The sequence below is a fragment of the Alosa pseudoharengus genome, unplaced genomic scaffold (genome assembly GCF_046254945.1).
Source record: "Alosa pseudoharengus isolate Yale_2024_CS ecotype anadromous, Long Island Sound unplaced genomic scaffold, YU_APseudo_1.1 YU_APseudo_1.1_scf_24, whole genome shotgun sequence".
NCBI classification, from domain to species: Eukaryota; Metazoa; Chordata; class Actinopteri; order Clupeiformes; family Clupeidae; genus Alosa; species Alosa pseudoharengus.
Genome location: NW_027468689.1, coordinates 1,212,174 through 1,226,606, shown reverse-complemented (window position 1 = coordinate 1,226,606; position 14,433 = coordinate 1,212,174). Strand labels below are relative to the sequence as shown.

The following is a 14,433-nucleotide window of genomic DNA, read 5'->3' as shown; positions in this document are numbered from 1 at the left end:
AGATTGGCCTACACACTTCTGCCATATAGTTTCCACTGGATTTTTTGATTGTCGGTGCCGTTTAAGTAGTATACTATAGACTATACTACTTAAACGGCACCGAAAATCAAAAAATCCAGTGGAAACTAGATGGCAGAAGTGTGTAGGCCAATCTGCCCAGCAGCTTTTTCTACTTTGTCACCTACAGAGTTTGACAGGTACGATCTTTCAAAACGCCATGTTATTTCCCATAGACAATCCACGCCCGGAAGTTGGATGGATACGGAAGTTAGGAGGCGGGATATATTCTGGAGAGGTCTATGGGGGGGGGGGTGATTAGTGGAGTGCCTATTCACATGTTTAAAGAGCATGATGACCCATCAGCACTCACAGGCCTGATGTGATGCTAATGAGCTGAAGGACTGAAACTGTGTGGGGGGGGGGGGGGTCTCTGTGTGTGTGTGTGTGTGTAGAATTTCCATTGCATATTCATTTAGCAGGCCCTTTTATCCAAAGGGATGTACAAAAGGAGGAATAGCATTCAAGCTTCATTGCAAAGGAGCCCTTAGGTAGCACAATACTACTGCAATAAGCACCATCAGCAGAGGATGAGGGTGTTATGCTGCTTTCCAGATGTCTCGTAAATGTCTCGTAAATCCGCCGCCCGAGTTGGAAAGTGTAAATTACCCAGCTTTCTTGCGGCATTTTGGGCAGGCACGCCCACTTTACCTCGGAGTACTTGAGGGTGGACGTACGACCTTACAACAAACATGGCTGCGCCCATAGTTAAGATGAGATGACATGTATTTTTTTGCATATGTACTGTGTTGGTCATGTTAAAGTTGATGTAATGTTCTTACACACTAGATTACATTACTGCTTCAATCCGGTCACCAATTCATGCATTGCACGGTCTTGCTGTGCCTGCAATACAATGTAACAATTTGTTTTCCATCTGTTTAGCTAGAGGCTACATGTAGCACAAAACAATAACAATGACTAGCCTCCTGCTAATGCCCCTCGTGGCTCGAGAGAAAGGCGTTCCTAAAGCCACTCATTGGTACATGTTGTACGGGTGAGTGTATGATGATTTACAAGACATCTCGAAAGCAGCATTAGTCAACATGTAGTCGAAGGAACAGGTGGTAGAGGGAGGGAAGAAGCCCTTCTTACACAGATTGTAGTCTTTTGAGTATAGCTTGAATGGGGGGAGTTAGTTAAAAGACTACAATCTTTCAAGAATCTTTCCCAACTGATACAGAAAGCCTGTCGGTTAACACACATGCACACATACTCAACACACATTAAAAATCAGACAGTCAACCCACAAAAACTCACACACTATCGGTACACATGTTTTGTCACCTCTCAGCTGTTGCAGACCAGGTGCTAATGTAAGCCCCTAACACCTTCCCCCTCAGAGGGGAGTTCTTCCTGCCAGTGATGGGACCCCTAGGGTGAACATCACCTGAGACACACACACACACACACACACCGTAGAGCTCTGTGGGGTAGCTAGTGAAGGAGAAAGGAGAGGAGTATGACGAGACATTCCTCCTTTTGAACATTCTGTGTATTCAGACTGTCTGCCTGTGAGCGCACTAGACATATCAATGCAATGCATATGGCAGCCAGAGCTCCTTAGAAGCAGTTTCAGTTGTCTTAGTGTGTGTGTGTGTGTGTGTGTGTGTGTGTGTGTGTGTGTGTTTGATGTATTTTGTACTTGTAGTAGCGTGTGTATGGATTCTTAACACATGCTTGTGTGCGTTTCACAGAAGCGCAAGAGGCGAGAGAAGGACGATGATTCAGTCAGCCTGTCCAGCTTCGATTTCAAGGTAGGTAACTAAGCCCTCCCATGGGCAACAAGAGTCAACACCAGTCATCCCAAGAACACAATTACACACTCACACACACTTACTCATGACCGGCTCATACTTACTCATCACCGGTTGCATTTGTTTGTTTGCTTCTAATTCGATTTAAATGTATGCCTTGGAATGTTTACTCTGATACAGTATCCTAGAACATTAAGGTTCATTATTTCTTCCTAAAGAAGTCTATTATCATTGCTGGTGTGGGAGCATCATCCATTTTCCCATAAACAAAGAGGCACATATCCACACCTTTATAAACCTTCTTTTGCACTTAAACAACCAGAGCTGTATAGAACTGTTGACCTGGTCAACACACTCTCATCCTCACTCTCACTAGTTTAGTCACCTGGTCTCCTTTCCTTTTAACCACAAGCGCAAACTGCACGGTCATCCATTACAGGGCCTCAGGCTCCGTAAAACCACCGCACTTTGAGTAACCACACCGAGCTGCATGCAGTCGGCCACAGCAGCCCAGCCCAGCCTCCCTCTCTCCCTCCCTCCCTCACTCACTCCCTCTCTCCCTCCCTCCCTCCCTCTCTCCCTGCTCTCTGTGGCCGCGGCGGTCAGAGAGTCAAATTAGCCGAGGCCACTGGTGATGCATGAAGGGCCTTGTTGTCACCTTGAGTCCACTCTTGTATGTTTAGTGGCTTAGCTAATGCTCTTCTAGGAGAGTTGAGTTCATCCTCAAGTGGTCCAGTAGATTTGTGGGTGTATGTTTAGCTTACTGTGTTCATGTAGTGCAGTCGTGTGTGTGCAGTCGTGTGTGTGTGTGTGTGTGTGTGCGTTCGTGTGTGTCTGTGCGCTTCTTCAGGGTGAGTAGAGCAGATAAGCAAAGGTGAGTGATGATGTGACCTTCATGCTGCCCGTCCTGCAACAGTGTGTGTCGTGTGTGTGTGTGTGCGTTCTCTACTCCCGTGTGTGTGTGCGTTCTCTACTCCCGTGTGTGTGTGCGTTCTCTACTCCCGTGTGTGTGTGCGTTCTCTACTCCCGTGTGTGCGTTCTCTACTCCCGTGTGTGCGTTCTCTACTCCCGTGTGTGTGTGTGTGTGCGCGTTCTCTACTCGTGTGTGTGTGTGCGTTCTCTACTCGTGTGTGTGTGCGTTCTCTACTCCCGTGTGTGTGTGTGTGTGTGTGCGTTCTCTACTCCCGTGTGTGTGTGTGTGTGTGTGTGTGCGTTCTCTACTCCTGTGTGTGTGTGTGTGCGTTCTCTACTCCCGTGTGTGTGTGTGCATTCTCTACTCCCGTGTGTGTGTGTGTGTGTGTGCGTTCTCTACTCCCGTGTGTGTGTGCGTTCTCTACTCCCGTGTGTGTGTGTGTGCGTTCTCTACTCCCGTGTGTGTGTGTGTGCGTTCTCTACTCCCGTGTGTGTGTGTGCGTTCTCTACTCCCGTGTGTGTGTGTGTGTGTGTGCGTTCTCTACTCCCGTGTGTGTGTGTGCGTTCTCTACTCCCGTGTGTGTGTGTGTGTGTGTGTGCGTTCTCTACTCCCGTGTGTGTGTGTGTGTGCGTTCTCTACTCCCGTGTGTGTGTGTGTGTGCGTTCTCTACTCCCGTGTGTGTGTGTGTGTGCGTTCTCTACTCCCGTGTGTGGTGTGTGCGTTCTCTACTCCCGTGTGTGTGTGCGTTCTCTACTCCCGTGTGTGTGTGCGTTCTCTACTCCTGTGTGTGTGTGCGTTCTCTACTCCCGTGTGTGTGTGTGTGCGTTCTCTACTCCCGTGTGTGTGTGTGTGCGTTCTCTACTCCCGTGTGTGTGTGTGTGCGTTCTCTACTCCCGTGTGTGTGTGTGTGCGTTCTCTACTCCCGTGTGTGTGTGTGTGTGCGTTCTCTACTCCCGTGTGTGTTGTGTGTGCGTTCTCTACTCCTGTGTGTGTGTGTGTGTGTGCGTTCTCTACTCCCGTGTGTGTGTGCGTTCTCTACTCCCGTGTGTGTTGTGTGTGCGTTCTCTACTCCTGTGTGTGTGTGTGTGTGTGTGCGTTCTCTACTCCCGTGTGTGTGTGCGTTCTCTACTCCTGTGTGTGTGTGTGCGTTCTCTACTCCCGTGTGTGCGTGTGCGTTCTCTACTCCTGTGTCTGTGTGTGCGTTCTCTACTCCTTTTTTGTTTACATCGCTGCAAGGCCATTAGTGCTGATCTGGGGCCAGTTCTGTTTTGAGGCCTCCATCACACTTGGGCAGGTTCACCCAGGCCAGACTGTACTGGGGTCTGCTCCCGCAGCCTTTCCAGCAGGAAACCGAGTGCCGTTGTGGACCTTGTTTGCTGTAGCCAATCATTATTAAGCTGCAGTGCTCTGCTGTTATGAGAGCTTTCATCTTCCCCTGCCAGCCCTTCCGGAGTTTATCCAGGCCGGCTCCTCATCTCTGGCGGAAAGTTTGCAATCTGAGATGACTAGTGTGTGTGTTGTTTTTCTTTCGAAAAGCCTGAGTGCTGTTTGGCAGCGGACCCAAGCGTGGGTCGGTGCTTGTATTGCTGTTCATTTCCCTAGCAACCCCATATTCACAGTTTCTGTCAGCGTGAGGCACACCCGGTGCACTATCCATCATGAAGAGACACACACACACACACACACACACACACACAGATTCCCAATCCTCTCAACGACTGTCACCAAAAAATGGGTGTGTATAGACAGGCTAGACTTGACTAGAAAGAAAGCCTCCATTGTTTTTGTTTCAACTGTTTCACTCTGTATCCCCATTTGTCCGATGCTCCGCATCGGGGTTCTGTTCTCCCTGTCGGGACTTATTTTCTGATAATTACCGGCGGACAATACATTATCCCTTACATAAACGTCATCTGATGAGGTATTACATTTTCGAACCACTAACTATGAGGTTTTCCATTTGTGTTAAATGCAGGCCTATCTCCTAAAATTCGTGTTAATTTATTTATATTATATTAATTATATGTGCGAGTAGGATAAAAGCGGTAAAAACTTTTAGCGACCCCTCAAACTCTATGCTCAAACTGGATATACAGCTGGCTTACTGCCAAACTTGTTGCCAAAAGTTTGCTACCATTGACGAATTCATGGGAAAATTTTCTTTTTCGGACATTTGGTTAGAGGACTCGAGATTCAAAGACTGGCTTAGGCTAGTTGGCAACAGCCAAGAGGCTTATTGCCACGTCTGTAAAAAGACAATAAATGTCCCCTGGATGGGAGTGAATGCCGTCAGGTCACATATGGAGTCTACTAGCCAGCAAACAAGAATGTGCGGCCTGTGGACGTAGTCAGAGGTGGAGGAGTCGACTGCCTGGCTCAGTGGCTCAACGGCCACGTAGGGCTACTGTCTCTCCACATAAATATGCAGCATTGAAGCTATCAGTATGTCTACTACCAGCTGTCATTGTCATCCAAAAAAGTAATCATTTGCGCCATCGCGTTTTCAATGACACAGGCTGTAAGAGCAGCAGACATAGCCTAAACTAGGCCTACATACACACAGTATCACAATAATCCATTTTCAAATTAAAAGTCCCCATAAAGGCAGAAGGCCTTTTCATTCAAACAAATATATAATTAAATGAAAGGGGAAAAAACTAGAATATAACATGTAAACATATGCACATGTTATAAGGGGTTATTTGCAATGAGCTACCCCTGCCTTGACTACAGAATAGAGGTTAAATATAGGCCTGACAGTGTTGCTTTGTTTAGGCTATAAGATTTAACATTTTCTTCCCTCAGTAAATGTCATGTTAAGGTTAGTTTAACAGGTGTTACCTTTACATTATTCAAAGCTTGCTCAGGAGCTATAGGCTTACTCCCTTGATGTAGTATGTGATGAGATCAAAGTCCCAATAGACTTGCTTAAAATTAGTTGAATATAACAACCTGTGTAGGTTTTTATAGGCTGTATTGTAATATACTATCAATATATTATAATATAATATATTTTAAGTCAATTTGTCAATTCGTTTCCACAAAATTCCCCAGAAGTCACCATTTAAGGGGTTATTTTTCAAAATGTTCGTCACGGGGAGCATGCAGGCCCAAAAGTATTTTATCACATGGGGCCCACATTCTCCAGCAGCACCCAATTAATAATTAGTATTTTTGTAAAATGTGACCACCTATATTTGAATGTGATACCTTGACTGGCAAAGTATATGAGACAGCAAGGGTGTGTGTACTGCATATGGTCGTGGGCCTTTTTGGAAGAAAGTCCAGTAAACCTTTTCTGATTTTCATTTGTCATTTTGTCTTGATTGAGAGAGAATGATAGTGAAAGAACGTGTAGTGCTGGAGAAGTGGTGTGTGCTCTTCCTACACATAACAATGAAATCACTTTTTATCTTGGGTTAGGATTAAATTGTGCTCTTCCTACACATAACAATCAAATCACTTTTTATCTTGGGTTAGGATTAAATAACAAATAATTGTGTATAGGCCAGTGTTTTTTATTGAAGCAAAAAAGGAACAAAGTATCCAGTATCTGTAATAATAGATACTTGATTTGAATTGTAAGCATTGCTACACTTTCTTACTCAGAAAGTTAAGTAACAAAATGACAGTAATCCGTTACTTTATAATTAGTTACCCCCAACACTGAATTTCGAAAGGTTGCCGCTAGTTGCAGCTCGAAGTCGTGTTGGTATTAAAAAATATTGTGAAGGTATTAAAAAAGGTATTAAAAGGTATTAAATTCAACTTAAGAATTTCTGTATATACCCTGGGGCACATGCACATGTGCATACTGTGAGGGTACTTGACTGTCAGTAAAAGGGGTACTGTTTTTGGAGTATCTTATGGTGTAGTAGTCTGAGAATGTGAAAGCTCTTCGATTCTGACTTCTCCGCTAGGCCCATTTATAAACAATCTCCACAGCAACCAGATGTACACAGATAATACTGAGACAAAGTATTCTATCTAAATCATGAAGCAGTGATTCAGCACCTTCTTCCAAAAGTGTCAGTTTGGACATGTTTTTCTGGTTGTGTGTATGCGTGTTTATTTGTCCGGTCTAGCCTTCTTCCTCTGACCAAACCAGTTTCACCTGAACGTTTGAGTCATTCTACCACTTGGATTTAGTACCCTATTGTTTGTAAGGTTTGCCTTGCTCTCTCACTAGCGGACCCTCCCCTCCCACTAGTGTCCGCTCATAGCAAACACTGGGCACGACGGGTGACTGAATTACGGCGTAGATGACGGCAGTTCTACGGTCAACGCCACGTCTGCCTAGTTCCTTGAAAGTTTCCACTGGAAGCGGCGCTTTTCCCATGGACCTGTAAGTTCAAGGGAAGGGAATGTTGGTTGGAAGCAGATCCTTGAAAGTCCACTATTCCTGGAAGTGTCCAATCCAATGCCCAAAAGGGGTTTTCATAGAACTAGTGTTGACGTAGACGTGTTTATTTGATTCCGCTCTCTGACCAGTATTTAGCAGACATTTTATCCAAAGTGACACAGACGCAGAGAGATTCAACGACAGGTTCGGGAATCATACCGGGGTTGACCAATTGTCAGGCCATGGCGCTATCTGCAAATGGTTCTAGGTGCTTCAAAAGGTATGTGTTTCTCAGAGAGGGCGGTTGACCAGGGCTGTGGAATCCACTGCAGCATTTCTAGCTTTTAGAATCAAAGGGTTTCTCACTAGAGCTGTTCACTAGAGCAGTGTGGTCTTTAGCGGGGATGAGAAGGTCAGCTCTGACACACACACACACACACACACACACACACACTAGAGCTGTTCTAGAGCAGTGTGGTCTTTAGCGGGGATGAGAAGGTCAGCTCTGACACACACACACACACACACACACACACACACACACTAGAGCTGTTCTAGAGCAGTGTGGTCTTTAGCGGGGATGAGAAGGTCAGCTCTGACACACACACACACACACACACACACACACACACACACACTAGAGCTGTTCTAGAGCAGTGTGGTCTTTAGCGGGGATGAGAAGGTCAGCTCTGACACACACACACACACACACACACACTAGAGCTGTTCTAGAGCAGTGTGGTCTTTAGCGGGGATGAGAAGGTCAGCCTCATAACAGCTGATAGGACAGCCAAGCTTTATCCAACTGTGGCTGGAGCACTCACTGTTACAGTAACTCACACACAATAACTCGCACGCACACACACACACACTACTTGCACGCACAAAGATTGATTGTGTGTGTCAGGAGAGTTCCTGCCGAGATTGAAGACTTCCCCATGGCCACTCCGCTGCTTGGAGGAGGAAGTGAAGCGCCTTTGGCAAGAAGTGTTTGAGAGAGAGGGAGGGAGAGCGATAAAGGAGTAATAATGTTGAGGGAGGAAGAGAAGCATGCGAGTGTGTGTGTGTGTGTGTGTGTAGATCCAGTATAGTTCAGTCGTCATGACACCTTGTTTTGTCACATTCTCTGGTCAGTAGGTGAAGGGTCATGTTTGTCCAAGCAAGTGATTTTGTTTGCGAATGTGTGTGAAAGTATGCATTCTGATATGCAGTGTATTAATAGGTGTGTGTGTACATGTGCGTGCACTTTGTCGGTGACTGAGCCTGTCCAAGTGATTGAGGTACTATATTTTTATGATTGTGTGTGTGTCTGCTCTCTATCTGATTTGAGGTTTAAGGGTGCGTGAATGCTTGCTAGTTACCTGCTGTGTTTGGTAGCAACAGCACCTGAAAGAAACTTAAATAAACTATTGAGCAATATCAGGAAGTGTGTGTATGAGAGCGTATGAGAGAGACAGAGAGAGATATTCAGGAGCTGTATTTGCTAGGCTCCTTGCTTGAAGAGAGACACACTCCAGTTGGCCTCTAATAGTGTTCTATAGAACTGTTTGTCTCTCTCTCCCCCTTAGGACTCTCTATCTACATTCTTTAGGCCGTTTGTATTTTTGCCATGTGTCTCTGGTCTACTTCCTCCCTTTCACTTCAATTTATAAACCATCTTTTGACTGCAAGAACATTCTGTTTACTCCCTAACAGATGATGTCCTCATCCAAGCAGGGTGTGGAGTTCTGTTAAAAGCAGGCCATGCTATCAAGGTGCTCTCTGCAGTATGTGAACGAGCCAATACGTGTGTGTGTGTGGTTTTTCTGTGTGTTTGTCTGGGAGCTTGTGTACTCAGCCTCTACTTCTAGTGGAAATGTATGAAGGAGAGCGCAAGCAATTCCAAAGGGAAGGGTACGCACATCCAGGGTAGGTTGTACCAGGTGCCAGGTCTAAAGGGAAGGGTACGCACATCCAGGGTAGGTTGCACCAGGTGCCAGGTCTAAAGGGAAGGGTACGCACATCCAAGGTAGGTTGTACCAGGTGCCAGGTCTAAAGGGTCAGCAGGTCTGAAGGGAAGGGTACGCACATCCAGGGTAGGTTGTACCAGGTGCCAGGTCTAAAGGGTCAGCAGAGACCTGCACACTGTTGTAGAAGCTCCCAGGCCACGTTTTTATTATCGCAACGTTTCAACCTATGAGGGTATTCAGACTCAGGCCCCGTTTACACGTACATGGTTATTTTGAAAAACGTTTCCCTTTGTTTGTGTCCTACGTTTACACGCAAACGGAGAATTCGCCTCTGAAAACGTTTCTTTCTAAAAAAAACTCCGGCATCCGGAGTGGAGATTTTGGAAAACTTTGGTTGCAGATTTGCATGTAAACTGACAAAAACGGAGGTTTAGGCAGCCAATGTCACAGTATGCACTAGATCTTACACCTGCACCAAAAGTGCAACCGATGGTTCTGTTTTCATTTGGCTAAGGTGATCATGGATGCACTCAGAGTAGCAGTCACATTTGGCTATGGTGATCATGGATGCACTCAGAGTAGCAGTCACATTTGGCTATGGTGATCATGGATGCACTCAGAGTAGCAGTCACATTTGGCTATGGTGATCATGGATGCACTCAGAGTAGCAGTCACATTTGGCTATGGTGATCATGGATGCACTCAGAGTAGCAGTCACATTTGGCTATGGTGATCATGGATGCACTCAGAGTAGCAGTCACATTTGGCTATGGTGATCATGGATGCACTCAGAGTAGCAGTCACATTTGGCTATGGTGATCATGGATGCACTCAGAGTAGCAGTCACATTTGGCTATGGTGATCATGGATGCACTCAGAGTAGCAGTCACATTTGGCTATGGTGATCATGGATGCATTCAGAGTAGCAGTCACATTTGGCTATGGTGATCATGGATGCACTCAGAGTAGCAGTCACATTTGGCTATGGTGATCATGGATGCATTCAGAGTAGCAGTCACATTTGGCTATGGTGATCATGGATGCACTCAGAGTAGCAGTCACATTTGGCTATGGTGATCATGGATGCACTCAGAGTAGCAGTCACATTTGGCTAAGGTGATCATGGATGCACTCAGAGTAGCAGTCACATTTGGCTAAGGTGATCATGGATGCACTCAGAGTAGCAGTCACATTTGGCTATGGTGATCATGGATGCACTCAGAGTAGCAGTCACATTTGGCTATGGTGATCATGGATGCACTCAGAGTAGCAGTCACATTTGGCTATGGTGATCATGGATGCACTCAGAGTAGCAGTCACATTTGGCTATGGTGATCATGGATGCACTCAGAGTAGCAGTCACATTTGGCTATGGTGATCATGGATGCACTCAGAGTAGCAGTCACATTTGGCTATGGTGATCATGGATGCACTCAGAGTAGCAGTCACATTTGGCTAAGGTGATCATGGATGCATTCAGAGTAGCAGTCACATTTGGCTATGGTGATCATGGATGCACTCAGAGTAGCAGTCACATTTGGCTATGGTGATCATGGATGCACTCAGAGTAGCAGTCACATTTGGCTAAGGTGATTATGGATGCATTCAGAGTAGCAGTCACATTTATGTTGATGCAAACCCTTTTCGTCTCTTTGCATTTGCAAATACAGTTGCACAAAAGAGAAAGAGGATGTGATTGTTGCTATTTTCAGGATTCTGATTGGCTAACGTTGGCTTGAGCTTCTCGTTACACTGCCACCTACAGGTTTGGCATGCTCTTGATGGCATATACACGGGTTAGTGTAAACGACAACTTTTCTGACGGCCGCGTGTAAACGTAGCTTAAAAAACAAGTGTGCACAAGCAACATTAAAAAAGACACAGGTAGGCTCATCTGATTGGCTGACTCAAGGTAGATGGGCTCTGTCTGAATGTGTTGAAATGTAAAGCTACAGGGCTCTTTTGATCATTAGAGCCAATGCTGCTCCTGTGCTTTGAAATTCTTGTTTTTAAACACTGTGTGGTTTTTCCTCTATATGCTAAGCCACAGGGACACTTCAGCATATAAATAACATTTCTGGTGGTGCAAGAAATGGTGCCTTTCTTCGTGAAATCAAACTCATTCTTCATGATTTCACCACTTTCAAGGAAATAAGATAAGGCTCCATGTATTGTTTTTAAAACCTTCCGTTGGATCACAGTCGAGTTTCTTGTAAAAGACCTGATTGTCAAGTTGTCTGTTAATTTCAGCATTATAGTCACACATGTTCAACACTACTATAGAGCCGCCTTTCTCTGCGGGTTTAACAATCCTTATTAAGTTCAGATAAAGCCTTCCTATGATCTATTGGTAGGTTGTTGTGGACCTTATATTCTTTTTTCACAGAAAGAGGTAGGTAGGGGTAGGACATCCCTTTCAACTAGGCGACAGTAGGTTTTTCTATTTTTAGGAGGGACAAAGGTCGGTTTTTTCGTAAAAGATTTTGCTTTAGCCGCTGTGGCGCAGCAGGCTACAGCATCCCGTACCATATACGGGTCTGAGTGCCCACGGGGACCCAGGTTCCAGTCCGACCTGCGGTCATTTCCCGATCCCACCCAATCTCTCTCTCCTGCGGTCATGTCCCGATCCCACCCCATCTCTCTCTCCCATTCACTTTCTGTCTGTCTTCATAATAAAGGCAAAAAGCCCAAAAAATACTCTTAAAAAAAAGTGTTTGAGACTCAGACTGTAGGTTTGACACGTAGTGTTCTAAAAACATTTTTAGAAAAAAATCAACATAGGCATTGAAGTCATTGCAATATTGGTAGGGACAAAAGACAAACCTTTACTTAGAGCTTCAAGACAGCTTGGAGACAGTTCTAAGTCATAATTAAATTGTGAATAGGACTTTACTATCGCTGACCTGAGCTTGTTTCTGTTGGCTGAAACTACACACTTGCCTTTAATGAGCTTGTTCCTGTTGACTGAAACTACACACTTGCCTTTAATGAGCTTGTTTCTGTTGGCTGAAACTACACACTTGCCTTTAATGAGCTTGTTTCTGTTGGCTGAAACTACACACTTGCCTTTAATGAGCTTGTTTCTGTTGACTGGAATTACACACTTGCCTTTAATGAGCTTGTTTCTGTTGGCTGAAACTACACACTTGCCTTTAATCCGGTCAGTAAAGCTGATCTGCTGTGGTCCAGGGGACCAATAGGGATGACTGGATCCCGGCAAGCAGGACAGCTAACGACTTACAGGGGTCTGACAGCTGATTGAGGCACACAGACATCCGAGGCCACCCACTGTGTGTGTGTGTTAGTGAGAGGGCGTGTGAGAGAGTGTGTGTGTGTGTGTGCGTTGATTGAAAGATGGTACCATACTAGACGTGCAAATAGCTTGGCCTCTGGTTAGGATTTTCCTCCTAATGAGACAATGCAAAATTGCCACACCTCAATTCTCCTGGCAAGTAATTAAAAAAAAATATTAGTTACTTGGAAGCGGTGTATGGTGCAATGCACTTGTGTCAGATTGAAACAATAAGGCAGTTAGGATGACTAACCTTAACCCACCTAAGAATGTTGTTTGTGAATGTGTCTGATCGCTGGGACACTTGTCATTTCCACACTAGCCAGGACAAGTTTGTTGAGTTGCACTTCTAGTGATGTGATTACGAGGCGATTGCTCTGAGACTACAGGGGAAGCTCAGCCTCCTAAAATATCACAGAACATTTCAGTAAATAATACTGTATTATATTAGCCTACTATTCCAACTAGAACATGCTAAAACAGTGTTCAACTTCATGGCTAGTTCGTTCAGCAGTAAGGTTTTGCTGGTCAACTATCATGATTTAGCACCCCTAATATATTGCTGTGACGACACGATCCATCAAAAACCCATAGACGCTCGGCTTCACTGGACTTTCAATGGCACTACAGAGTGGGCTGATCTCAGTGCAAAAAAACTAGATGTTTATTGGACAAACGCCTCAAAAATAGTTTCCAGGGAAGCCCGGCGTCTCTGGGAGTGAATGGGGCAGTGGGACGGCCCAGACGCGGAGCTTCTGTATGATGATTGGAGGAACCGGCATAGTGGCTGGACTCTTTTTTTGATTGACAGCATATGTCGCGATCGGAGAGTAAGAGTTTCAAGTTCAGGGATGCGTTAACGTTAGTGTTGGCAGTTGAAGTCGAGAGGCACGGCAAGTTGCAGCTCAAATTCTCATATATTTGTGAGCAATACAATCTGTTTCTATTTGTCTTTGTACATATCCTACTGTAAATAAAACCCTAATGTGGAGTTACAGAGTTTGTGACTTGCTTTTGTTTCAGTTGTGTATTTGTAGTTTGTAGTGTAGTTGTGCTAAGTTGTAGCCAAATAGCTCGCTATATAACTGTGTAGCCTGGCTACATTATGCTAATGTTTAATAACTTTAAAAGCCATTTGATAGTCATCCCCACCAGGGGAGATTGAAAATAAAACCGCAAGGAAGATGAACGTGCAGAATAGTCACAGAGAAATAACTCTAGAAGGCTACAAGATAGCCTTAATTACTATATTAATTTAAACTCCCCCCCCCCCCAAAGTGAACTGGTATAATGTAGCCAAGCCAGTTGCCATGTCTCAGAAGTCTAAACTGTTTGTGGTCTAATGTTAATCTGGGTTTTGGGATAACTTTTGCCCTCAAAGAACAATGTAGTACCATAATAATATTAATTTAATAATTTACCATTTTTATTAGAGCTTCCTCTATTCCAAAGAATCATAAGTGACTCAAAGAACAAACAAACACACACACATACACACACTTGCATTGACACAACAAAGTAGGTATACAGCAAGTGACCGGTGCGTGGTTTGAATCTCAAACTTCAAGCTCCATTTGCTACATGCAGTTCACTTTTTTAGCAGCAGAGGGTAACACTCACACAGTCACATGCATCACTTGGCTTGGACACACTGGAATACACACATGGCACAATGGCATCACCCACCAGACACACACTAACTCCGAGACAATGTGAATGGTGTGAGTTGCATTGCAAGGTGTGAACTTTATTGTTGTCTGTGTGTTTGTCTGTCCCTAACACCTCTGCACATGTCCTGTTTTAACACCTCAGCATTGAGTCGGGAGGGTGAGTTAAGGGCTTCCACTCTCAGTGCACAGTGAAGGGTAACACACACACACACACACACAACCTCACAGTGAAGGGTAACACACACACACACACACAACCTCACAGTGAAGGGTAACACACACACACACACACACACACACACACACACACACACACAACCTCACAGTGAAGGGTAACATACACACACAGACACAAAGAGGAAGGATGGGAGCAAAGTTTTGGCCTCAAGGTTTAGGTACTCCTTTTAGCATCAGTGCAGGTGCTCTCATTACTTTAACATTACACACACACAC

General features: G+C 44.9%; 1 protein-coding gene across 1 annotated transcript in view; it reads left to right on the top strand.

Annotated features, from left to right (window-relative positions):
- Window positions 1-14,433, top strand: part of net1 (neuroepithelial cell transforming 1) — a 33,139-nt gene that overhangs the window by 9,329 nt on the left and 9,377 nt on the right. The window contains exon 3 of the mRNA XM_076302761.1: window positions 1,755-1,814. Within this exon, the coding sequence (XP_076158876.1) occupies window positions 1,755-1,814 (60 nt within the window). The remainder of the gene's footprint in view (window positions 1-1,754; window positions 1,815-14,433) is intronic.